General features: G+C 41.5%; 1 protein-coding gene across 1 annotated transcript in view; it reads right to left on the bottom strand.

The window, feature by feature from the left end:
* The window catches only part of MYO16 (myosin XVI), a 611,926-nt gene that overhangs the window by 323,597 nt on the left and 262,768 nt on the right, over positions 1–25,561 (bottom strand). Inside the window, exons 8-9 of the mRNA XM_047874837.1 lie at positions 20,684–20,759; positions 17,062–17,215 (exon numbers count right to left, since the gene is read on the bottom strand). Coding sequence (XP_047730793.1) covers positions 17,062–17,215; positions 20,684–20,759 — 230 coding nt within the window. The remainder of the gene's footprint in view (positions 1–17,061; positions 17,216–20,683; positions 20,760–25,561) is intronic.

Below are 25,561 nucleotides of genomic sequence, written 5' to 3'. Positions count from 1 at the left end.
CGTTGGCTCAGGTCATGATCTCGCACGGTCTGTGAGTTGGAGCCCCATGTTGGGCTCTGTGCTGACGGCTCAGAGCCTGGAGCCTGCTTCAGATTTTGTGTCTCCCTCTCTCTGTGCCCCTCCCCTGCTCATGCTCTGTCTCTCAAAAATAAACAAACATTGAAAAAAAAGTAAAATATGTTATAGAATCATGGGCAATATTTAGAGTTTGTAATGAAATATTAATAGGGGAATCAGGGAAGAATGATGTGCTCAAAGGTTGAAATATTACAAACAATAAGTTTCATTACTTCATATGGCTCAAACTAGGCAAAAAAAGAAAATCAAAGCCACTTCATTTTATTTTGTTCCAAAGACATCATTGCCAAAAGAAAGCCATTATTATATAATGTTCATTAAAAATTAACACAATCTAAATGTTTAATTTGCATTGTAACATTTTATGATAGCGAGATTTAAAACTGCATTTCCCTAAATGTTACCATAAAAGCAAAAATATATACCTATTTAATCAAGCACGATATATATCAACATATTTATTTCATGTATTCTGTTATAGCACTTGTAATTCTAATTAACGCTTAAATGCACTTTTTGGTTTGCAAAAAATTCAGGTTTATTGAGGTATTATTTACATAGAGTAAAACTGACTATGACTCACTTTTTGTAGATGTACATGCATTTGTAGATGTATGTGTCGAATATATATATAGTTGTAAATGGTTAAATATATGTATTTGTGTAGCCCACATAACCAGTGCTATATAGGATTTTTATCATTCCCAACCATCTCTTTGTGCCTGTTCTTTGTTTGTTTGTGTTTTAATTTCTTTAAGTAATCTCTACACCCCGTTGGGACTTGAACTCACAGCCCTGAGATCAAGAGTCACACTCTCCTCCGACTGGGCCAGCCAGGTGCCCATATTTGTGCTTGCTCTTTGGAGCCAGTCATGTCCACTCACCTCCTGCCCCTTGCAACCACTGATAATTACTTCTTTCACTATAGTTTTGCCTTTTCTAAAATGTCAGAAAGGGATCATAGAGCACGTAGCTGCCTGCGTCTGCCTTCACTTACTTAGCATAATGTTTTTGAGGTTGGTCAGTGGCTTGTTTTTTAGTGCCGACTGGTAGTCTGCTGTGGAACATGCGACACTCGGGCTATCCATGCACCAAATGTTTGGGTTTGTCCAGATGTTGTCAAGTGTAAATGAAGTTTCTACAGGCAGCTGTGTACAGGTGTTTGGGGAGACACATGCTCTCATTTATCTTGGTTAAAAACCTAGATGAAACTCCACAAACTGCTTCTGACGTGGTGCTCCCCCCAGCAGTGCCTTGGCAATCCCTTTGCCTCACGGTCTTGCCAATGCTTCTCTCTCTTTTTATTTTTTTTAATTAAAAACTTTTTTTAATGTTTTATTTTTGAGAGACAGAGAGAGACAGCATGATTTGGGGAGGAGCAGAGAGACAGGGAGACACAGAATCCGAAGCAGGCTCCAGGCTCTGAGCTGTCAGCACAGAGCCCGACACGGGGCTCGAACCCACAAACTGTGAGATCGTGACCTGAGCCAAAGTTGGACGCCTAACCGACTGAGCCACCCAGGTGCCCCACTTCTCTCTCTTTTTAAAATCCACTCTAGGGGCGCCTGGGTGGCGCAGTCGGTTAAGCGTCTGACTTCAGCCAGGTCACGATCTCGTGGTCCGGGAGTTCGAGCCCCGCATCAGGCTCTGGGCTGATGGCTCAGAGCCTGGAGCCAGTTTCCGATTCTGTGTCTCCCTCTCTCTCTGCCCCTCCCCCGTTCATGCTCTGCCTCTCTCTGTCCCAAAAATAAATAAACGTTGAAAAAAAATTTTTTTTTAATCCACTCTAGTAGGTATGTTAGTGGTTTTTCGCTGTGGTTTCAATCTGTATTTTAATGTGCTTATTCAATATAAAAAGCTCTTCTCTGGTAAAGTGGGTGTTCAAATCTTTGTTGCCTGAGTACTGGCTTTATATATTCTGGTTCCCAGTCCTTTATCAGATGCATACATGGCAAGTATTTTCTCCCGGTCTGGGTCTTATCTTTTCATTTTCTTTATAGTGTGTTTCAAAATATGTTGTTCCTTTTTTTTTTCCTCTTATGACTTGTGTTTCTTGTGTCTTATCTAAGAATTCTTTTCTTAACCCAAGATCAAAAAGGTTTTCTCCCAGGTTATATTCCAGAAACGTTATAGTTTTGTGCTTTACATTTGAGTCTATAATCCATCGTGAGTGGGTTTCGTATATGGTGTTGTACACGCGTCAAGTTTCATTATTTTTTTCCTATGGCTGGCTGTCCAAGTGTTCCAGCCAATTATCTGGATACCTTTGTTAAGATTCGGTTACCATATATGTGTGGGTCTATCTGGGGGTACTCCAGTATGTTCCACTGATATAACAGTCTAGTCTCACACCAATATTGCATTGTCTTGCTTTAATACACCTTCACAGTAAGACTCAAAATCAAGTACTAGGATTCATCCAACTTCGCTCTTTTGTTTTGGCTATTCAAGATCATTAACATTTTCATATAGACTTTACAATCTATTTGTCAAAGTTTATAAACACGCCCATTGGGACTTTGATTAGCATTGTGCTCAACCGGTAAATCAATTTGGGGGAGGGTTTACATATTAACGGCGTTGAATTCTGTCATCCATAAGCACAGTATCTTTATTTATTCTGATCATTAATTTTCCTCAGTATTCTTGTAACTTTTGGTATTAAAACCTTCCAAATATCTGTTAGATTTATTCTGTTGTATTGCATGTTTTCGCGCCATTACAAGTGAATTTTTTATTTCAATCTCCTCTTGCTGTATAGAGAAAAGCAAATGATTTTGTAGATTAGCAGTGCTAGGAGTGGAGGAAAGCATCCTGAAGGGCTTCTTTTAGTAACCACAACGTCTCATTGTTTTACAGCCTGTCTCTGTGCCCTATCTTCCAAATGTACAACAGAGTCTAGCAAAGTGTGGAAAAACAACAACAACAGTAAATGGGCTGCATTAATGCCAGGCCTGAGGGAAAGGCCCGAGGAACACTTTTACAGAAATGTGAGGTCGGTTATGCATCCCTTGAGCTCCGGATGATGATGGTTTACTCAATGAAGACATATTTAAGTAGGTGAGGCGACAGGGGAGCACACTAACGAGGCAGCCTGGTGCAGAACAGTGACAAGTGTACTGTGTCTGTGTCATAAAAGCACAACGTTTGATGCTCACTCTGCCATCCTGGGCAAGCTATATACACATTCTCTAAAACCAATCTGTAAAAAAAAGACCGGTGTTGGATTTCCAACATAATGCATACAAAGGGCTTAGCACAATGACTACAGGAATAAGCAGGCAGTGAAATTAGCTATTGTTAGTTGCATGTGCCCAGCGCTGTGAAGTTTGCTCTGCTTACAAACTAACAGGTCAGCTTGGCACTATTTCATGGAGAAGCGTGGGAGACAAGAGATTCCCAGATCTGAGACGGAGGATGTTGTTACTCACAGACGGCACACACAGAGTTGCATGTTTGCGCCATGTCCCACGATGGGCCCACACAGGTAGACCTCCACGGACACCTGCACCCACAGTGTGTTGTGTTGTAGGACAGAGTCCCGGGCAAGAGTCAAATACTTTTTGAGCGAGCAGCGAACACTGCACCAAGTAGCTGGTAAGCCAGTGCCCCTCCCCTCAAGTGAGTTCTGTGGTCTCCTTGAGCGGCTTGGTGGCCTGTATTTCTAACTACACAGGCCTTGCAGTCTGAAAAACTGAGCAACAATGTGCAGGGTGCTCAAAGCCCATGGCACACTATCCTTCCCAAGAGTACAGTTATTAATTTTAAAAATTCTTGGGGCGCCTGGGTGGCGCAGTCGGTTAAGCGTCCGACTTCAGCTCAGGTCACGACCTCTCGGTCCGTGAGTTTGAGCCCCGCGTCAGGCTCTGGGCTGATGGCTCAGAGCCTGGAGCCTGTTTCCGATTCTGTGTCTCCCTCTCTCTCTGCCCCTCCCCTGTTCATGCTCTGTCTCTCTCTGTCCCAAAAATAAATAAACGTTGAAAAAAAATTTAAAAAAAAAAAAAATAAAAAAATAAAAATTCTTGGGGCGCCTGGGTGGCCCAGTCGGTTAAGCATCTGACTTCAGCTCAGATCATAATCTCCTAGTTCGTGGGTTCAAGCCCCGTGTTGGCCTCTGTGCTGACAGCTCAGAGTCTGGAGCCTGCTTTGGATTCTGTGTCTCCCTCTCTCTCTTCCCCTCCCCTGCTTGCACTCTGTCTCTCAAAAATGAATAAACATTAAACATTTTTTTTAAAATTCACTATATGATGGGGATGATTTTAATGCTTATAAAAATTTCATATCCAGATCTGCTTGAATACCATCGAGTGGTAAGGTATCCACAACTGCAAAGGGGCCCTATTTCTTCCGTGAACAACTGGGCAACACTGCCCGCTGCCCTAACTGGTATTCATCCTCCCTGAGCTTCCGAGGGGTGTCCCATGCTTCTCTGACATGAGAACCCTTCAGGCATTTGAAGACCATTGCAGCTTCCCTATATTTTCTTTAATCTGAGTGGACCACCCACAAAACATTTTGATAATTACATGGGATTTAAGGCATGGTCATCTCCATTCTAAGTACTCCATCCATACTAACTATGGAACAACAACATTATAAAGACACATCTACTATTCCACCTATTTTATAGATGAGTACACTGGGGGACAGAGAGACGGACTGGCTGTGGACACACAGGGAGGCAGGACTACAGCTGGGACCTGAGGTCCAGAGCTTGTGTTCTTAGCCACCAGTCACACTGGCCACATCCACAATCCACCCTCACACCTACCAAAATGTGTCCTTACTTATCTGGCCTTGTATATCAGCCATCTCTTTCTTTCTGCTTTGTCAGGAAGTTTTAAAAGAAAAAGAGAAAAGAAAAAAAAGAAACTAAAGAGAGGTTTTGCCTATACTGTGCCAAGTGTTCTGAGTATAAAGTGATGAATAAAGCCGTGGTTTGACAAGTCAGGTAGAAACCACAGAAAGTCACCAGTTAGAAAGGATTTCTATGTTTCTGTTGTAAAATGTATTTATTTATTTTGAGCACAGAGAGAGAGAATTATTTATTTTGGGCACAGAGAGAGAGAATCCCAGGCAGGCTCCAGACTGTCAGTGCAGAGCCCAGTGCAGGGCTCAAACTCAGGAACCGTGAGATCAAGACCTGAGCCAAAGTCAGCCGCTGAACCGACTGAGCCACCCAAGCGCCCCACAAAGGATTTCTGAAAGGGAGAAACAGTGAGTTTACTAAAACAGCCAAACAACCCCTTTCTTATCTCAAATCTAATCACAGTGTTACTAGCGGGTTCTATCATATTTCCAACTGAGAGGTATACTCAGAAAGAAGACTGATCCAGGAATACAGTGACCTCATTCTAAGTCGGTTTCTGCCTCACGTTGGCAATCACCTGACCTTCTAAGCCTTCACAATCTCTGGGCCACAGCTGCGCCCTTGCAAATGCAGGAGTTAGACGAGGCAGTATCTAAGTGTATGCTAAGCCCTACAGTTCTGTGATGCCAACACGTGCTCCCTCCTCCGACGCATTTTCACCTACGTCTTTAAAAATCACTTCCACACTCAATAACTTAATATCATAGGTCCACTACTAACAATAATTGTAAGTAACTAGTTAAAAATACTCTTATTCATATAAGAAAAACAATGATTCTAAATAATACAGTTGGATCACATGGTAACATATTTGTCATATGCATATTTTCTATAAGAAAATGCAAAGCATGAGGCACGTGGGTGGCTCTGTGGGTTAAGGGTCTGACTCTTGATTTCAGCTCAGGTCACGATCTCACGGTTTGTGGGTTCCAGCCCCGTGTTGGACTCTGAGCTGAAAACTCAGAGCCTGCTTAGGATTCTCTCTCTACTCTCTCTCTGCTCCTCCCTTGATTGCATGCTCGCTCTCTCTGTCTCTCTCAAAATAAATAAATAAACATTAAATAAATGCAAAGCATGTACCTTGGCTGCCGGCATATGGTAATGTTTTGAATGTCCATGGAACAACTCTTCTTTAAGTTTCCATTCCACTTGTAAAATGAAGGATATTTCATCCATAATCATTGTGATTACCTGCGGCATTCATCTAAGCTCACTTCTATATATTTAAATTTTCACTGATTATCCATTTGTACACTGTGAAAATGTATGAAAATGATATTTTTCTAGAAAAAGGAATAATAATGTTTCAGTACTCACTGCTGTTTGTTTCAATACACATTAAATGTTTATCAATCCAAAATGTTTATGATATGAGATGGATTTTTAGAAAAATAAGATGTAACTATATAGACAGAACAAGAATTCAATAAAGAAAAAGAAACACATAAAGGATAAGAAGGAATGGACCAAATTAATAGGAGTTTCATTAAAAAGGTAGACTACTGTGGGGGGTGCCTGGGTGGCTCAATTAAGTGTCTGACATGATCTCACTGTGGTGAGATCGAGCTCCATGTGGGGCTCCACACTGGGCATGGGGCCTGCTTGGGGTTCTCTCTCTCTCTCTCTCTCTCTCTCTCTCTCTCTCTCTCTCTCAAAGGTGGACTACTGATGCAGATGGACTTCACAGTCTCCTCTCTCAGCTCACCTTCAGGACAGCTTCTCTCCAGCTCTAGACTGCCTCCCTCCCTTTTCTTAGAGCTCTTACCTTAGAGAACGTTCCAGTGTAAATTCGCCCTTTGTCCCTCTGAGCTGTAAATATTCTACAACTGGCAACATCCTTCCCCAGGACCTGGGAGCTATTCTCTAGAAATGTAACCATGAGGCTCGTCGAGGGAAGGAGCCCCAATCTCCTGGTCTCTGTGGGAGGGTAGGAACCTCACTTCCTTAAGCACCAACCAGTGAACTGTGGATGGCCTCCTCACAAGGACCAGCCTTCCTGCTTTTCCAGGCTTTTCCACACACTCATCCCAGAGCTTAAAAGCTCTCTGACCTTTTGTATCAAGAGTCAAGTTCAGTCTGTCTCCCTCTAGTGCAAGAGTCTTGAATAAGTTCTTCCTTTCACCTTTAACTTCTCTAGTATAAACTTTTCTTTTGACATTAATGAGTGCATTTTTTCATGCTTCTATATGTTTTCCTGGACTTTCCGATTTTTCCTCCATGAGAAAATTTTAATTTTATAAAAAAGGTGTCAGGAATAGAAGTCTATCAGTGAAAACCAGAAAAAAATAGGAAGGAAAATAGTAAAAGAAGGCTTAAGTAAGGCAGATTCCACACACGTAAAGAAAATGAAACAGCTACTATCCAAGAGAAGTTTAGATTAAAAGGGCGAGAGATCGCTTTAACCTGACTGTGGAAAAAACCACATGACACTATTCCGGCAGACAATCAATTTCTGAACTCTATTGGATTTAGTCAAGACTTAGTTATTTCTAGAAACATAAAAGGCATTTCATGCAGAGCAAATGTGCCTGTAGGAACTGGGATTTTGTTTCTGAAAATGGAAACAGGAAGGTAATAAAACAAAACTAACAAAAGCAACAATCATTGCCCATTCTGACACCAGCAATTTTAGAAAAATATAGAAAATAAACAAAATTGGCTATATTGAGATATAGTAGGCCAACAAAAAAAATCTCATCAAAATAAATGTAAAGAAATGGCATATATGGGGTGCCTGGGTGGCTCAGTCGGTTAAGCATCCTACTCCAGCTCAGGTCATGCGTTCATGAGTTCGAGCCCCACATCGGGCTCTGTGCTGACAGCTCGGAGCCTGGAGCCTGCTTCGGATTCTGTGCCTCCCTCTCTCTCTGCCCCTACCCCCACTCTCAAAAATAAATAAACATTAAAAAAAAAAGGAAATGGCATATGTGACTCAGTTATTGTGGTGGTCATGTACTGAATAGATCTCAATTTTAATCCTAACAACACAGCTACATAAATGACTTACCACAGGGAATTTGGGTTTTTCTGCATCTACAAAATAATTATCTAAAGGTTAATTTTGAAGGAAACAGTTCCTGGACAGCTTTGAATTAATTGCTATCTTTGCCCAACACCATTCCCCCCCCACCCAGATAACTTTAGTTTGTTTCATTAAAAAACTACAATGAAAGAAAAACCACTTTGATAAAATATTCCTTGTGTTTAGGAAACAAAAATGTCAATGTGTCTCATGGTTAAACGGGAAATGACACTATTGTTAAGATATTTGATATTCATCTTGTAGTTCTCAACCGATACCTGCAAAGAAATTTTCAGACTCTATAATAAAGTGAGTCGAATGCGTCCACTCTGGGAATACATGAAGGGAATTTCTGGATAGGCCATGTTATACTGTTATGCTGTGTAGCATGCGTTTATGTTTCTGGATAGGTATTTAATGAATGATATTTATACGAAACAACATGACTATCGTTCACTTGAATCAAGGAAACACTTAATAATCTGCATTTCTCCATCATTTTTAGCAAGTACATTTGATAGAATGTGGTAAAACTTAAGTCACCAGCATGGGTGTGCCGAGTGAGTGAGTGTGTATACACACGGTGTATAATATAAAAAGAGAAGAGAATGAGGTGTGTGTGTGTGGTAGCTTATGGAATAAATGCTCTGAAAGGTAGTGAGCCCCATATCTGGGGCAGTTTCAGGTGTAGGGGAAAGAACTGACTAGAAAGGGAAATGCTGACCCCATCCCTCTACCTTCATGAGTTAGGCAATGTGTCTTCTAGACCTCAGTAAAAACCAGAGACTCACGGCAGTGTGGTTTGCAATCAACTTTAGAAGACTGACTAGTTATCCAACCACGTTTGAGGGATAGTGTAAGTGGTTTAAACTTGGAAATCAGATTAAATAATTCTCCGTGTCTCATCGTGTCCCTGGATTGTGTGACATTTCTCTCCATCCCCCACTAGACCATGGAAGCCATTCCTACCTGTAAGTTCACGTGGAACTGACCGACAGCTTTGTCAAGACTGTGTGATGCAAAGCTTCCAAAGACTCCGAAGAATCCAGGGCTGGGAGTGTGGTCCGACTTTATCTCAGGTGAATTTATTTTACTGCAAAATGGTCACGGGAAGCTGCGCTGATTTTGAAAACGTTCAGGTCATTCAGGGAGAGTAGTAAATGTACAACAACAACCGCCTTAGAGGAGAAACCAGAGATGTGGTGTTCCCCCATCAGGGGCAAGGCCACTAATGGCTGTAGCACAGGTGTGTCTAAGGGTCCAAGAGTAAAAATGCACTTTTCAGTATTGCTTATCCTGAATTACTCGGAGACATTTCTGCAAAGAAAGCCCCATGTGTGGTGTTGAGACATGGGTTGAAGGCTATGTCCTTCATTTGCAACATAATTTTTCTAATACACTGCATGACAAGACTGCAACCATGAGCCCAGGGAGATACTCAAGGCAATCTTCTTGAGCCTGTTCCCAGTCAGGCTCAATAATCATTGAAACTTCTTTGATATGCAAGTCGTATTTATTGTCAATTGAGCAAGAAAGGCTGTAGAAGAAATCTTGTGTGGCCACAGTTGGCCTGCTTTTGAATGAATGCATGATGGGCCTCTCTCAGAAAATGTGGCCTCTTCAAGGCTTTCCATAACATCTACTCTAAGACCATCGTGGGTCTCAGGTTTTATTGAGGTCAAAGACACATTGCACAACCCATACTCTGCCCTTTGAAAAATCACCACAGGGTATTTCTTCTCATCAACGGCCACTTGGCTGATGCACCCTGGGGCCCGCGCACCCCCAGCCCCTTGTGCTTTTTTCGTCCTTGGCCCTGCTCAGGTCTGCCTCTTTCCAGACTTCTCCCTGTCACATCTTTTCTCCATCCCAAGTGCTACAGGACTCAGAAACCCTGCAGACCCAGCCCCGAAGCAACCTAATCAGAGGACGCACCCGCCCAAAGCTGGTCTTCTCCGAGATTGGATGTTTCTTTCCAGCTTCTTAGAAAACAAGTCTTTCTCTAAATGGTTCATATTCAGTTCGACAGCACCAAACGGCAAGCTGAATTCTATTGTCTCCGCGTATAACTACAAGGCCTTTCTTCTTTAGATGATTACGCTGACAATTCACAGACGGATGGAAAAACATCTGGTTTTCCTTTCATCGTTTCTCAAGCATGTATGTCGAATCACAGTGAGCCAGACGCTGCGCTCTAAGTGTTTCAGAAAGATTGTCACTGAGTTATCAAGAGCACGTTCAAGAGACATCTGTCACCGCCATCATCATCACTGGGTGGCCTCCTACAGTGCAGTTCTGACACTGACTGTCCACAGCACAGACCCCGCAAATGAAGGGCATTGTTTCCAGCAAGGCTGCTGCCCCTACGTCAGACACGGCCACGAGTTTGGGGGTCTCCATGCCCACCCACACTTCCGACCAAGCGCCTACCAATGTACAACTCCCTGGCGTTTGATGACTCACTAGAACAACTCACAGCGCTCGGGGATGCACCACATTTACTACTACGGCTTTATTGCGGAGGGCACAGGTCAGGACCCGCAGTGCACACGCTCTCCCTGGGTGCGGTCCGGAGGGCCCTCCCCGTGGAATCAGGGCATATCACCCGCCAAGCCTACAGAGGTGCTCCCCAACCAGCAAGCTCCACCGGGTCCTCCCTGAGGTTTTGTTACCTAAGCTTGATGGACTCGATCACCGGACTCAGAGTCCAGGCCTCCTCCCGTCCTGGAGGCCAGGCTGACTCAGTGCTCAGTCACTTACTCCCATCGCTGGATATTCCGGTGTGACCAGCCCCCGGCCCTGAGGCACCCTGGCGGCATAAATTCAAGTGTGACCCCCGGGATCTTTGACATCGGAGACAGTCCCATGACTTGGGAATTTCAAGCTTCTAGCATCTCTCCTCCCAAGAAGCAGGGAGAAAGGCCTGGACTAAGTCTTAACTAAACAACACCCACATTTTACACTTGAGGAGAAAGGTGGCAAAGACTTTGACCAAACTGCCTGAGTCAAGAGCCAGCAGGTGCCGAGCCAGCACCGGAACCAGGATGTATGGCTCTGGGGTCTCTGTCCATAATGGCCACACAGCGCAGGGCCTCACAGGCCACCTCTGGGAGTCAGTGTAGATGCTCAGACCAAGCAAGACCAAGGGTGTGATAGATAACACGACAGAGAGAGGTAATGGCCCCATGTTGTTCCATTTCACCGGTAGCTTTATCTTGAAAGCAGATCAGCAGCACTCGGTATCGCAAGTGGCCTTCACGCTTATGGTTTCTGCGGAAGGGAAAAGTCTCCCCAGTCGCAGACTATCTTTTAAGCGGTCACACGAAACACTTCTGCTAAACTGGCAGTGGCCCACAGCCAAAGCGGACTGACCACAACAGCCAAATTCACATCAGCAATTTCCTCTTTCAAGCCAAATCAGAGGTTTTAGCATTGCCAATAAAAATGACCTCCTCCCTGAACCAGTAGAAGACTGGGTACCTGTGTATGACACGGGTCACCTCCCTTAAGTTCTGAGCGTCAGACTGGGATTTATAACGTGGGGATACAGGAGGAAGCATTTGTGTTGTGTGTGTCAAGACATTTAGCAATCAAGATAAAAAAACGTCATGGGAATACAAGACAGCACAAGGAAGACAACCAGTGATATTGCAATGGTGTTGTAGGGTGATGCACGGAAGCTACTCTTGTGGTGAGGACAGCACACAGTGATGCCGAATCACTACGCTGTCCGCCCGAGACTAATGTGCCATTGTGTGTCATCGGTACTCAAATTTAAAAATTAACAACAAAAGGGGCGCCTGTGCGGCTCAGCCGATTAAGTGTCTGACTCTTGGATTCGGCTCAGGACATCATCCTACGGCCGTGAGACCGAGCCCCATGTTGGGCTCTGTGCTGACTGCAAAGCCTGCTTGGGATTCTCTCTCTTTCTCTCTGCCCCTCCTGTTCTCTCTCTCTCAAAATACATAAGCTTCTAAAAACAATAAAACCAAATAAATAAAACTTAACAACAACAAATGAGACACAGTACTTGTGCTCTTCTGAGGATCAAATGCAGTGACCCACACAAACCACTCCGCACAAGTCCTGATGTCCAGCGGCTGCACAGGAACTGTCAGCTGTTGTCACTGTTGTTACTGCTTGGTGAAAACCCACAACTGGTTGGCGAACCACTCCGCCCACTAGGTACTATGCAGAATTGTTGCGAATTCCAACTCAAGGACCCGGTGAAATAGCATATTAGAAGCAAACGTTGGCACGTATCAAACTTTTCAATGATTAAAGACCCTAGGAGAGGGGTGTCTGGGTGGCTCAGTCGGTTGAGTGTCTGACTTCAGCTCAGGTCGTGATCTTGCGATTGGTGAGTCTGAGCCCAGCATCAGGCTCTGTGCTGACTGCTTGGAGCCTGGAGCTGCTTCAGATCTGTGTCTCCCTCTCTCTCTGCCCCTCCTCTGCTCACGCTCTGTCTGCCTCTCTCTTTCTCAAAAATAAATAAGCACTAAAATTGTTTTTAAATACCCCGGGAGAGCACTTCCATGTTCAAACACCAAAGGGTGCATTCTGGCCACGGCTGTTCCATTAGTGGCAATAACTGGACATGAGACCCTGGGATCCATCTCAGGACAGGAAAGACAACACAGGGAGGAGGCACCCAGTCAGAAGTCAAGAAAGAACAGAGGGGGAATAGCAGTCGAGTATGATAACAGTGGTTGCGAATTTCAGGCAGAGAGGAAGCCTGCAAGTTAAACAGATAAGGAACATCGTAGCTGGGAAGGCTTCTGAGTTCAATCTAACACGCTCATTTTGAGACATGAACTTGAAAGTCAGGCAACAAATATACACTTCATCACGTTCACTTAAATAGGAGATATCTTAGAAACGTCGAATGTGGAACAGTTCAACAGTATAGGAATTTCCTATTGATTAAATGTTTCACCACCATTAGGGGTCCAGCTAACAGTGAACCACAGCAGAAGTGTCATTCTTATCCTATCCGTGGGTGAGCACACACATCCTCACGGGACGGTCAACAAGATCTGACATTTGGAAAGGGAATTTGACTTGTGTGCTGAGGTAGCAGATTCAACCGCTCAATCGTTTTCTTAAAATTTTAAGCAAAACATATCCTAGGAAAATGTAAACGGAGCCAGTCAACTGTAGAACGCAAAGGAATAGGAAGCGGGACTTAAAACCAAAAGATGGGCCATGATAATTCAGAGGAGGTAATGCGTCATAAGTTCTCGGAATGAGGGCTGCTGATAAAAGGTGGGTGAAGAGACTTTCTGAAGAAAAACAACAGATTACACGGAGGAGAGAAGAAGGCTGTTGTCGTTTTTTTTTCTAATTGTACGCTTCAAGCACTATCTTTTCTGGGGCAAAATAAGGAAATGAAAGGAGCAGTGAGCTTCATTCATTCCAATGCTTGTTCTTGCCTGGAGCAGAGGAAAACTGACCACGAGGTCCCCCTTTGCTCTTTCCCCTTCTTCCTGGATTTTCATTTTGTTCTAATTCCTTCTTCACCTCCCTAAAGCTGAGGGACTTCGGGAAATACCTGAAGATCAGGCTTCACATTTAAAATTCAGGTTATCAAACCACTCGAGGATGCGCTTGGTTTAAATGAGGGAAACTTGGATTGTCACAGAACAATGGCGTTTGTTTATTTTAATGGAGGGAACAGCTAGAAAGCGTTTGCAGAAAACCCAGCAATACTGAGGTAGGAGAGAGAGACACAAGATCAAACCCTCCTGGACACCAGGGCTAAACCGTGGACGCTCCAACAACTGGTATGTGAACAAATGCTGCTTTGTAAATGACATGTAAGAGATCTGCAAAAGAATTACACTTATATTTTCTGTTACTCACACCAGTGCTCTGATCCTTTTCATATATGTTCTCTATTACAAGAGCAGTGTGTTAAAAATATGCTACACATTTCAGTAAGTTTCTTGTCCCAATCAATCACCATTGTGCTATAAAATACACTCAAAGCAACAAGAATGCACACATTTACCACTTTAGAAAAAGTTTTGACCTTTACAATGTTTGTGAATTTATTTATGGAAGAAATTTGAGTGTCCATATTTGTCCTGCTCATACAAAAGCACAGCTCAGAAGAGCAGTTATGGAAAGTAAAATTTCAGGGTGCCTGGGTGGCTCAGTCGGTTAAGTGTCCGACTTCGGCTGAGGTCATGACCTCATGGTCTGTGAGTTCGAGCCCCACATCAGGCTCTGTGCTGACAGCTCGGAGCCTGGAGCCTTCTTCGGATTCTGTGTCTCCCTCTCTCTCTGCCTCTCCCCGCTCATGCTCTGTCTTTCTCTCTCAAAAATAAGTAACCATTTAAAAATTAAGAAAAAAAAGGAAGTAAAATTTCTGCCCTAAAATATAACTGTACCTAGTTGGTATACTATCTCATCTATTTGCTGCTGCTTCGTATTTATTAATAACACTACAAAGACAATGAAAAACAGATAACATGCATCACAATCATAAATTATAAAAGACAATTTAAAAATGTACTTATTACCCTTAAACTAGTCAAGTCTATTTGCGATTTTTTTCAGATTAAAAAAAAGTAAAACTATGATTTGTTCTTCGATTTAATTTTCAATTCTCTCTCTGAACAAAAAGAACAATGGACTGCAGGGAAAACATAGGTCGAAATTCAATATAAACTTATTGCAACGTTTCCAAGCTCCAAGTCAGTAAGAAACAATGTAATCAAAACAATTATATTGAATTGGGTAGAATAAATAGGCCGCTTAATAATCTGTTCAAAACGTGTTGCTGAATCAACAATATAAAAAAATATATAGAAGTATCTTTGGGGGCAAATTGGCTGTTATCAGTTTCTTTTATTTTTTTAAAGGGAGAAGACATAAACAAAGCTATAGATGCATGGATAAGTTGATATTTATCCCAAATAACTTATTATGAAAGAATTTGGTTTTAACGCAAACTTGGGATCTGCTTACAGGTTAACAACTCTTTAACTGGAAAGCCCATACATAATTCTAATAGTAAAACAGAATCTGTTGGGTATTGATTTTATTCTCACCATATGAAAAGAAAAATTCTTCCATAGCAAATGTTTGTATTACTCCTCTCATTCCAGGGCTATCAATAGCATAATCGCGTGAACATGATGTCAAACTATTCTACCTGTTCATTTGGGGTCACTTGATATTTATCTTCTTAACTGTTCCTAACTGGACTCTAACTTCTAGTTCTATGTCTTTTTTTTGTTCTTTTTTCTCCCACATCCATGTCATGGTATTTTTCTTCCACCTGTGAAAACAGGGTGCGTAAGATCTAGGGTAGGAGTGCTGAGCTGTAAATCCTGATGTGTCCTATCCCAACTCTGTGATCTTGGGAAAATAAGAGACGCTTAATTGCGCTTTGAAGATGGAAGAAGAGAATCCATGAAATTCTTAGCAGAGCGTCTGATATAAAAACAAGCTCTTTTCTAACACAGTTAAAAAGTCCAATCCAATGATGAATACGTGCCAGCATTAAGTGGAGAATTAAGTAAACGTATGCATTCGCACACAACTGTAGCCTCTTGAATTATCAAGAGTAACTTGAAATTAAAAGTATTATTGAATGGCTGTGATGGCATCTGTGCTGAAATGCGTGTTTCCCTCTGAGCTTTCTTATTCAGCACAGCCCCCCCCCCCCCTTGTGAGGAGGCAATTGGAAGCATCTCCTCTATTCCCCGGGAAAGGAGATCAAGTCATGCTAAGTCTGGGCATCCATCATCTCTGATGGATGAATCTGGGAAGAGCATCTCCTTAGCTCCCTTCTCTTTATTCGTAGAGCGAGCCTGCTTGTCCCGTCCTGTTATGAGCTTTGTCTGGAAGCTCCTCATTTGGGAGACCTGATCTAGTTCACAGGTGCCTTGGACGTGGTCGGTAAAGCTGCCCAATAATGGGATCCATTTAGGGGCGCACAGGTGGCTCAGTCAGTTGAGCGCCTGACTCTTGATTTCGACTCAGGTCATGATCCCCGGGTTGTGAGATTCAGCCCCACGTCATGCTCCACGCTGAGTGTGGAGCCTGCTTAAGATTTCAGTTATGCCCTCCAAAGCATCCCCTATCAGTGATCAGGTGTAATTTGGTCTCCATCATTACAGCTGGATTACTTTTCAGTCTGTCTGAACCCAAACTGTGTTATTTATTCAGGGCACCCTCAAATATTCCAGTAGGAGACAGATTCGTTATTGCCAGAAAAGAAACAATTTCATAGAAAGAACCTTCCCAAGGTCCCGCTGCTTGTAAATACCAGATTTTGTTTTTCAAAGCGAAATATTTTTTCCTTACGTAGATTCTTCTTTTGTTAAGATATGATTAACATAGCACAAAATCCACACTTTTAAAGTGTATAATTCAGCACTTTTTTTTAGCCTATTCATAAATTTGTGTAACCATCACATCTGCTTCTAGAACATTTTCCACTATCCCCAAAAGGAAACTCCATATCCATTAAGAGTCATTCCCCTTTACCCCGTCCCCACTCCTGTAATCCACTAATACACTTTCTGTTTCTATGGATTAGCCAATTCTGGATGTCTTATCTAAATGGGATTATACAATACGCAGTTTTTTGTGCCTGGCTTCACTCACTTCACATAACATTTTTGAGGTCCATCCTTGCTATAGTATGTATCAGTATTTAGGAGATATTTTAGACAACAAGAAATCATTAAGCTTTGTACTTTAGAGAGAAAAAGTGAACATCTCTATTTCCTACTTTAGGAATTCAGTCATTTTAACAGTCACAGGAAATCTTACATATCAGTTCAGCTAAAAATGTGGAGTGTGTTTAAAATCTGACCTTTGGTCCCATGGTGACAAATTGAAACACTAACTAAAATAATAATGCTTAAGAGAATCAGCCAGTTTTCCAAAAATTTTGCTAAACTCACGACTGTCAACAGTATTTTGTGGTAAGTATGTTGACAGATAGCTTCAATTTTCTAATTCTTTTCATTAAAAGTCCATCTTGACATGGTGGTTAACAGGGACGGCAAACAAAATAATCAATCTTCAGCGAGCAAGGGCTAGGACATCAGCATTCTACACTAAAGGCACTTACAGCTTGCTGGAAAGTGCTGGAAGGTCGTGGAGAATCTCCTCATATGGCTCCTCAGAGGCCAAGGCAGGGACAGATAAACGTTCTTTAACCCTTTCTTCCCAGGCGATTTCAGCTTTCAGCAGCATTTCCTCAATAAACTCAGAGGCAGCAATATCTACAAAAGACAATACAAGACACAGAAGAAGTAGGAGGCGAGATCACAGAAAAGGATTCACTTGGAATAATTCCGATGTGCTTAAAATGCTAAAATTTATCAACACATAGAGCAAAATGAAAAACATTAAAAGTTTATGGTAGGAATAAAATTGCAGTATTGCCATTTTATTTATTTATTTTTAAAACTTGAAAGTTTGTTTATTTATTTTGACAGAGACAGAGACAGCATGAGGAGGGCAGGGCCAGAGAGAGAGAGAGAGAGAGAGAGAGAGAGAGAGAGAGAGAAAAGCCCAAGCAGGCTCTGCACTGTCAGAGCAGAGCCCAACATGGGGCTTGAACTCACAAAACTGTGAGATCATGACCTGAGCTGAAACTAAGAGTTGGACACTTAACCGACTGAGCCACCCAGGTGCCCCATGCCATTTTAAAAGGCTATCTTGTTTTATATCAGTGGCATATTTAATTACAAATGAAATGAAAAATATAAAAACAATAGTCACCAAGTGGTGATGCGTAAGATGTAAAATCACGGAGAAGCTAAGCTTGAAGGAACTTAATGTCATTTTATTCTCTGCAACTCTTCCTTCAGCTTGATGAATGAAAAAGATGAAAATAGTTATACCTTCCCGAAGACTGGGTTAGTATAAAACTTGTCGTAGGCATTCTACAAACATCCTACTAAATGGGTAGATGGACAATAGTCGTGTTATGAGAACAGTAAGTCTAGCCTTTCTCTGTGATCTGTGTTTTTCAATCTGAAATATAATTATATTATAAGTTACAGGTTGACAGTAACATCTGAATATCTTTAGGTGGTCGTATCGATGTGCCTTAATCAAATTTGCACTTACTAACAATCAAAACCGGAAGTCAGTCAATCCTGAAGAAAAGTTTGCATTCATAACAATTAGGAATCTAATGGGGGCAACTCTTCTTTTTCAATCCTCATGACTGAACTTCCTGGGATCATGACCTGAGCTGAAATCAAGAGTTGGATGTTCAACTGACTGAGCCACCCAGGCGCCCCAAGAAAGAAGTATTTTCATTCAATCAACAAAGATTACTGAGAGTCTTTTATCGGCCCATCACTGTGTCACTCATGACCAATAAAGTATGGAAAATGGATTATATTGATGGTAGACTCAGCATGACCCACATGGGCAAAACTGTGTAAGACAGCCATCATATCCTGAGGTGGCCAGGGTTGAGGCCAGACCAGACATTTAGTCATGCCTTGGGCTCTAGGGCTGTGGGTTGCCTTGGGTGTCTATTTGGGCACATTTAGGTCTAGCTGACGCTAGACCTAAAAGGTAGAAGTGTGACAGATGGGAGTCTAGATACTCAAGGGTCAATCATATATTCTCTTCTCTGGGAAAGAAGTCAGGGATATAAACTTGAAAAATGTGATCTGTTGGAACTACAGTAAACAAAGGATGTGACATATTTCACAATACATATTTTAAAGACTAGGAAAAAAAACTATAAATTTCCATTTACTCTTTACCATTTTGAATTTTTTTATGTTTAGTTTTGACAGAGAGAGAGAGAGCGCGCGCAAGGGAGGAGGGGCAGAGACAGAGGGAGACATAGAATCCAAAGCAGGCTCCAAGCTCCACGCTGTCAGCACGGAGCTCGACGTGGGGCTTAAACTCATGAACTGCATCCTCATGACCTGAGTCGAGGTCAGATGCTTAACCGACTGAGCCACCCAGGTGCTCCCTTTTTAAAAAACAAAACAAAACAAAACAAAACAAAACAAAAAAAAACAAACCACATGCTTTTGTAGTTAATGGTAAGATTACTACACTATCATTAATATTAGCCTGATTCTAAAGTTAGAAACTATAAAGCAATCTTAGAGTTTTGTTCGTTAAGTCTTCAGTTTATTTGAGCAGATAAGATGGACTAGGGGCGCCAGGGTGGCTCAGTTGGTTAAGCATCTGACTCTGGATTTTGGCTCAGGTCATGATCTCACAGTTCCTGGGATCGAGCCCCACCTTGGGCTCCACACTAATGATGGGGAGCCTGCTTGGGATTCTCTCTCTCCTTTTCTCTCTGTCACTCTCCAGCTTATGCTCTTCATCTCTCAAAAAAAAAAAAATAAACATTAAAAAAAGATGGATACACTTAAACAACATTTAACTCCAAAAAAATAAGAAATAGAGAAAAACTCTCATTTTGTCATAAGCTGGTGGTTAGTCATGTAATCATACACCTGTAAGTATATCCACTGACAAATCTCAGGCATAAAGTGCTTTTAGATTATTAAAGTATAGCAATAAGAAGAAACTGAATTAAGTTATTTAGATCAATTACTACCTTCAAAATTTTATATCATTTTATTACTTATGCTATACTTTTCCTAGATTTTTATTTTTATTTTTTATTTTATTTTAATTTTTTAATTATTTTTTAAATGTTTATTTATTTTTGAGACAGAGAGAGACAGAGCATGAACGGGGGAGGGTCAGAGAGAGAGGGAGACACAGAATCTGAAACGGGCTCCAGGCTCTGAGCAGTCAGCACAGAGCCCCGACGCGGGGCTCGAACTCACGGACCGCGAGATCGTGACCTGAGCCAAAGTCGCCGCCTAACCGACTGAGCCACCCAGGCGCCCCCTAGATTTTTATTTTTAACAAACAAATAACTGATTAGTATATTTGTCAAATTTTAAAAGCTAGAAAATGAATAAGCATCTATTTTTTAAATTAGTGTATGTACATATGCAATAACTGTGGTAAAAAGAGCTCTAGAAATATTCAAAAAGATACTTATTAAAAATAGTAACATTAAGATTTTCAAAGTTTTAAATTAGCTTGAGAAAGTCCGTCTTGATTTCTACAGTATACCTATCTGTGCAGAAGAAAACATTATTATTGTTTTAAATTACTCTAGCAAGGGGACACCTGGGTGGTACAGTCGGTTAAGCGTCCAGGACTTTTGATCTTGGCTCAGGTCATGATACCACAGTTCGTGAGTTCGAGCCCCATGTCAGACTCTGCACTGACCACAGGGAGCCTGCTTAGGATTTTCTGTCTCCCTCTCTCAATGCCTCTCCCCTGCTGTCTCTCTCTCTCTCTCTCTCAAAATAAATAAATAAGCATTTTTAAAATATTACTCTAGTGAACAAGTGTATATTTGAAACGATAAGAAACTAGTTAAATAACAGCAAAATATTTTAAAGTAATTGACATTGAAGGAATCAATGCCTAGGAAATTAAAGCTCAAAAGCAGATTGCACCCAAGTCCAAGGGCACCCTATACACGGAGCCCCTCTGGAATGTCTTCTTGTAAAGGTACGGCGGGGGGGGGGGGGGTGCACAGGAGTTTGTGAACAGTGCTTGGACCCGAGCGTGTGCACAGAACTTGCCAGGAGAGGCTGACTCTGGTGATGGTGGATGAACAACTCTGGTAGGAAAGAAAGGAGACAGTAACTGCCGGTGGTCCCAGGATGCTGATCACCTACCTGAGGCCTTCTCTTCATTGCAGTTCAGAAGGTTTGGATTCGCCTGATGCATCAGAAGAAGTTTCACCAGGTTTGTCTGAAACATTAAAGATCACGGAAATAAGAAACAGTGTGGTGGATACTGAGGATTCGTGAGTAGGTGCTATGCAGTCCTGGCCTCCAGGGCACTTAGAGTCTGGTGGTGTGAGAAGGTATAAATATATCCTACGCTAAACGTTTCTTACCCCCTCCACTGCCAGTTTTTTTCCGTTTCTTATATAAAAAAAGTGACAGACACTCCGACAAAAAATTACCTATCAAATGAGGTATAAATCGCTGAGGCTTTGAAAAGGCTCACTTAACGCCTTTCAGGTTTATTTTAGGGCATCTTTTGGGAGGAATCGCATATTCTAGGTTTTAAGTCTTTGTTTTAATTTAGCAACTCTAAATTAAAGTCTCACCAGTATGGCCTAATCACGGCAGCCCCACAGGTAATATGAACTAAAGTCACGTGGGAAGATAGGGAAACGTACTCCCAGGCTTTAAGAAGAAAACAACTTGATGAGAGATTAATCTATGTTTTAAATCTTATTATAAAATAGAAATTCAAGGAATACATATAATGTACATGTATCACCGACAGAGGGGAAATGAAATAATTTCCAGTGGGTCCAACTTTTTAAAATGGGTCATTCATGGTATCTTTCTGTGTTTCTTCCCCAAATTATCCCTATTTCCTGGAGTTGACCACTGTCGTGAATTTTGGGCTATTGCTATGTTTTCCTTATAGGTTTAACCCTTACGTACAGAAGTATGTCCAAACTACATACTGCCCGGTTGTATCTGTTTGTGACATTTATAGAAGTGAAATCCCAGTGTCTATATTCATAGATGCCCTGCTCTCGTGACTTAACACTGCGTTTTGGAGAATCACCAGAGGCAATGGATGTGAACAAGATTTTTCCATTTTCTTGGCTGCATGTAACTGCACTGTACAAATGTATCACGATTGGTCTGCCCTCCTCAGTGGACATTCAAGTCATTTTCAGTCACTTACTTTCACAAATAATGTTGCTACAGATACTCTCATTTATTTCTCTTGGGACACAGGTGCAAGGATCTCTTCTGGATACAGCACTTTAGGGGACAGAAATTGCAAGGCAAAGGTCTGGACATCATCAAAGTGGTCAGAGAGCTCCAATTTTTTTTTTCTTTTTTTTTGCCGAGAGCTCAAATCCACACTCCCATCCCCAACAAGAGTTTCTGTTGCCCCATATTCTATGTAATAATTTTGTAATTGTACATCTACATATTGCTAGATTCACATGCTCTCCAACACTTGTTTTTGTCTTCTTTTTTAAGCTTAGCTATCATACTAGGAATGAAGTCCTATTTTGGTCCAGTTTTACTGATTTCCATGACAGCGAAGGACACTGAACACCTTTTCATGCGTTTAGTAGCCAATCTTAGATTTTCTTTTGTAGAGTGTCTATGCAAGACTTTTTCACCCACTTATTACTGGAGTGTTTGTCTTTTTATTAGTGATCTGTGTTCTTTGTATGTTCTAGATACACTTGTCAGATATGCATATCCCAAATATTTCCTCCCATTCTATGGCTCGCCTATTCATATTCTTGAAAATGTTTTTTTTTTTAAGAACCGAAGGTTATTTTCACTTTGTTTTGCTTTTGTTAAAGTGCAACATCTCTACTTTTTCTCTCTAGAGGTTAGCACTCTTTATGTTCAATAGCTCTTTGCCTAATAGAAGGTCATGACAATATCATGCTATATTTTCTTCTAAAGGCTCTATCATTTTAATGTTTATACTTATGGACCACCTCAAGTGAGTTTTCACAAATGGCACATAAAAGCTCAAATTTATTTTGGTCCAGCACAAATGTGTTGTTTTTCGGCCATATTTCTTAAAAAACAAAACAAAACAGGGGCGCCTGGGTGGCGCAGTCGGTTAAGCGTCCGACTTCAGCCAGGTCACGATCTCGCGGTCCGTGAGTTCGAGCCCCGCGTCGGGCTCTGGGCTGATGGCTCAGAGCCTGGAGCCTGTTTCCGATTCTGTGTCTCCCTCTCTCTCTGCCCCTCCCCTGTTCATGCTCTGTCTCTCTCTGTCTCAAAAATAAATAAACGTTAAAAAAAAAAATTAAAAAACAAAACAAAACAAAACAAAAAACAAAGCAAACAAAAAAACCTTTTTTTCCTCTCATATTGAACTGCTTTGCTACCTTTGTAGAAAATTAATGGAATACATCTGTCCCTGCCCACTTTTGGACTCTGGTCTATGTTTCATTGATCTATTTGTCTGCCCTTATCTCATTCCCTAACTACCTTGATTAGTGTAGCTTTATAGCCAGTATTGAAATCACATAAGTGAAAGACTTACAGTGAGTCTTGAAAAAAATCTGTCATTTTCTTACTTTTTAAGATAAGTTTGTCCATGTGGGTACTTTGTGTCGCCATATAAATTTTAGAATGAACTTTTCAATTTCTAAAAGAAAGGGTTTAGGATTTTGACGGGAATGGCTTTAAATAGATACTGTATTAATTTTCTATGGCTGTGGGGCGCCTGGGTGGCGCAGTCGGTTAAGCGTCCGACTTCAGCCAGGTCACGATCTCGCGGTCCGTGAGTTCGAGCCCCGCGTCAGGCTCTGGGCTGATGGCTCAGAGCCTGGAGCCTGTTTCCGATTCTGTGTCTCCCTCTCTCTCTGCCCCTCCCCCATTCATGCTCTGTCTCTCTCTGTCCCAAAAATAAATAAAAGTTGAAAAAAAAAATTTTCTATGGCTGTTAAAAATATCACAAATGTAGTGCTTTAAAGAAAAACAAATTATCTTACAATTCAGCAGCCTGACACACGTCTCACAAGGTTGAAATAAGGGTATTGGCAACAGGATGTTCCCTCGTGGCTCTCGGGGAAGATCTGTTTCTCGACTTTTACAGCCTCTACAGGCAACTCATTCCTTCCCTCACCTTTGAACCTGCATCTCTCCGACCATCTCTGCAGAGCCACACCTCTCGCAGACCCTCAGCCAGGAAGAAATGCTTCTCTGCTTTTAAGGACCCATCTGGGTAATCCCCGAAAATCTTTCCATCTCAAAATCCTTAATCAACCACAACTGCAAAGTTCTTCTGCCTTGCCAGGTAACAAATGTATTGACAGGAACCGGGTTATTAGGGTGTGGGCATCTTTGGGGGATAATATTCAGCCTTCCACAGCTAGCGCAAAAATATTCACTGTCTCTACACATGAATGTGGCTTTGCCTCTCCATTTATTTAGCTCTTTTCTCATTTCTCACTGCAGTGTTTCATCGTCGCCAGTGTAGAAATCTTCTGTTAAAATATTTTATTAAATATATTATTATATATTTTGTGTTTTCAATGCTGCTGTGAACAACTTGACGTATGCACTTAACGGTTCTGGTTTTTCCATTTTTTCCTGATTCCTTTGGCATTCTTACCTTCCTTTCTCCTTCCCCATCTGTGTCTTTTGTTTCCATTTCTTGCTTTATACTGATTCGAATGAGACTGGCTTTTCCAGTCTTGGGTTTTGCTTTTGTAACATGTGCTGTGATGTTCTCCCCACATGGGGAGCTTCACATCCAGGCACACTGAGGCATCTCCCCACCCACCAATGATAGCTCCTCTTAGCACTCTCATTAAAAAATTAATTAGATTTTAAACAGTCTGCTCATTGTTCGCGTTCCCAAAGCCAATTCAAAAATCAGTGTTTGGTTTTCCAGGACACAAATTACATCAATAACATTTAAATTACGTTACAGTAGAGAGATTATATTTAGAAGTTTATTTTTACTTCCAAGTACACAGTTTACTAAAGAAAGAATCTCTTGAAATCTGAAAGATAGAATACATACAGCAGATGCCCAGGACATTAAAATATGTACAGAAGAGAGTTTGGTTATATTAAAGATCAGAGAGATTTGCTTGCGTTTAAACCAAATGGAAGGGGAGAAGGAAAAGAAAGACGGAGAGCAGGAGAGAGGGAAGGACAAAGGAAGAAAAGGAAGGAGAAAAGACAGAAGAAAAGGGGAAAAAATCCAAAATTTAGCTAAGATTGCCTTTTGGTTTCCACAAATCTGAAAAAATAGTTAATAAACCTAAAAGCTTTCATATCTCTGCAAAAACGTCAGACCATCACAGAGTCTAACAATTAACTTCACATTTCTAAATTCAATTCACGGTTTCCAGAACTCCAGAGAGAAACTTGCGCAATCTCTCAGCAAACCACTCCTCATCCCCAGCTTCAACTAGAACTGCAGAAAGCATTTAAGTAATCAAAGCAAAATGCTTCCTACATAAAAATCTGCAACAATAAAAGTAACTCCATTTTATTTCAGGCCCATAAAAATAAGCATCCGTGTGTGGAAGGAGGAAGCTTTTCTCATTTGGGAAATTCCTTTATTTTTTTAGAGATGGTATTTCCCATGCACTTCCAATTAGAAATCAGGGAAGCACATCACAGAACTAAATTAAACAGGCCAGTGCTAATTTCAATTACTCTCCTCCAAAACATTTGTTTTATCCTCACAAAAGATCTTTAGGTAAATTGCTTCATGTGTGAATAGGTCGAGCGTGCAACCCAATAAGAATTCATCTACACTAGTACAAGACTGTTATAATCACCAAAAGCACCGGGGGATAAGGTGACTGTGCGTGTATTGGGGTGGGCGGGGGGGGGGGGGTGAGTGTGTAAAAGGAGACCATAATGGCTAATAGAAAATACACATTTAAGCTGAAATTTAAATCCATCCAAGATTCACTGGATATGGACTTCATTCGTTGGAGAGTTGTCCTTCAGACTGGATGAATTTAGCAAAATTAATTGCTTGATAGTCATTTAAATTCCCTCTTTGAAGAGTCAAACAGTAGC

The sequence above is a fragment of the Prionailurus viverrinus genome, chromosome A1, assembly GCF_022837055.1.
Source record: "Prionailurus viverrinus isolate Anna chromosome A1, UM_Priviv_1.0, whole genome shotgun sequence".
In the NCBI taxonomy this organism is placed as follows: domain Eukaryota; kingdom Metazoa; phylum Chordata; class Mammalia; order Carnivora; family Felidae; genus Prionailurus; species Prionailurus viverrinus.
This window is presented reverse-complemented; position numbering and strand designations above follow the sequence as displayed.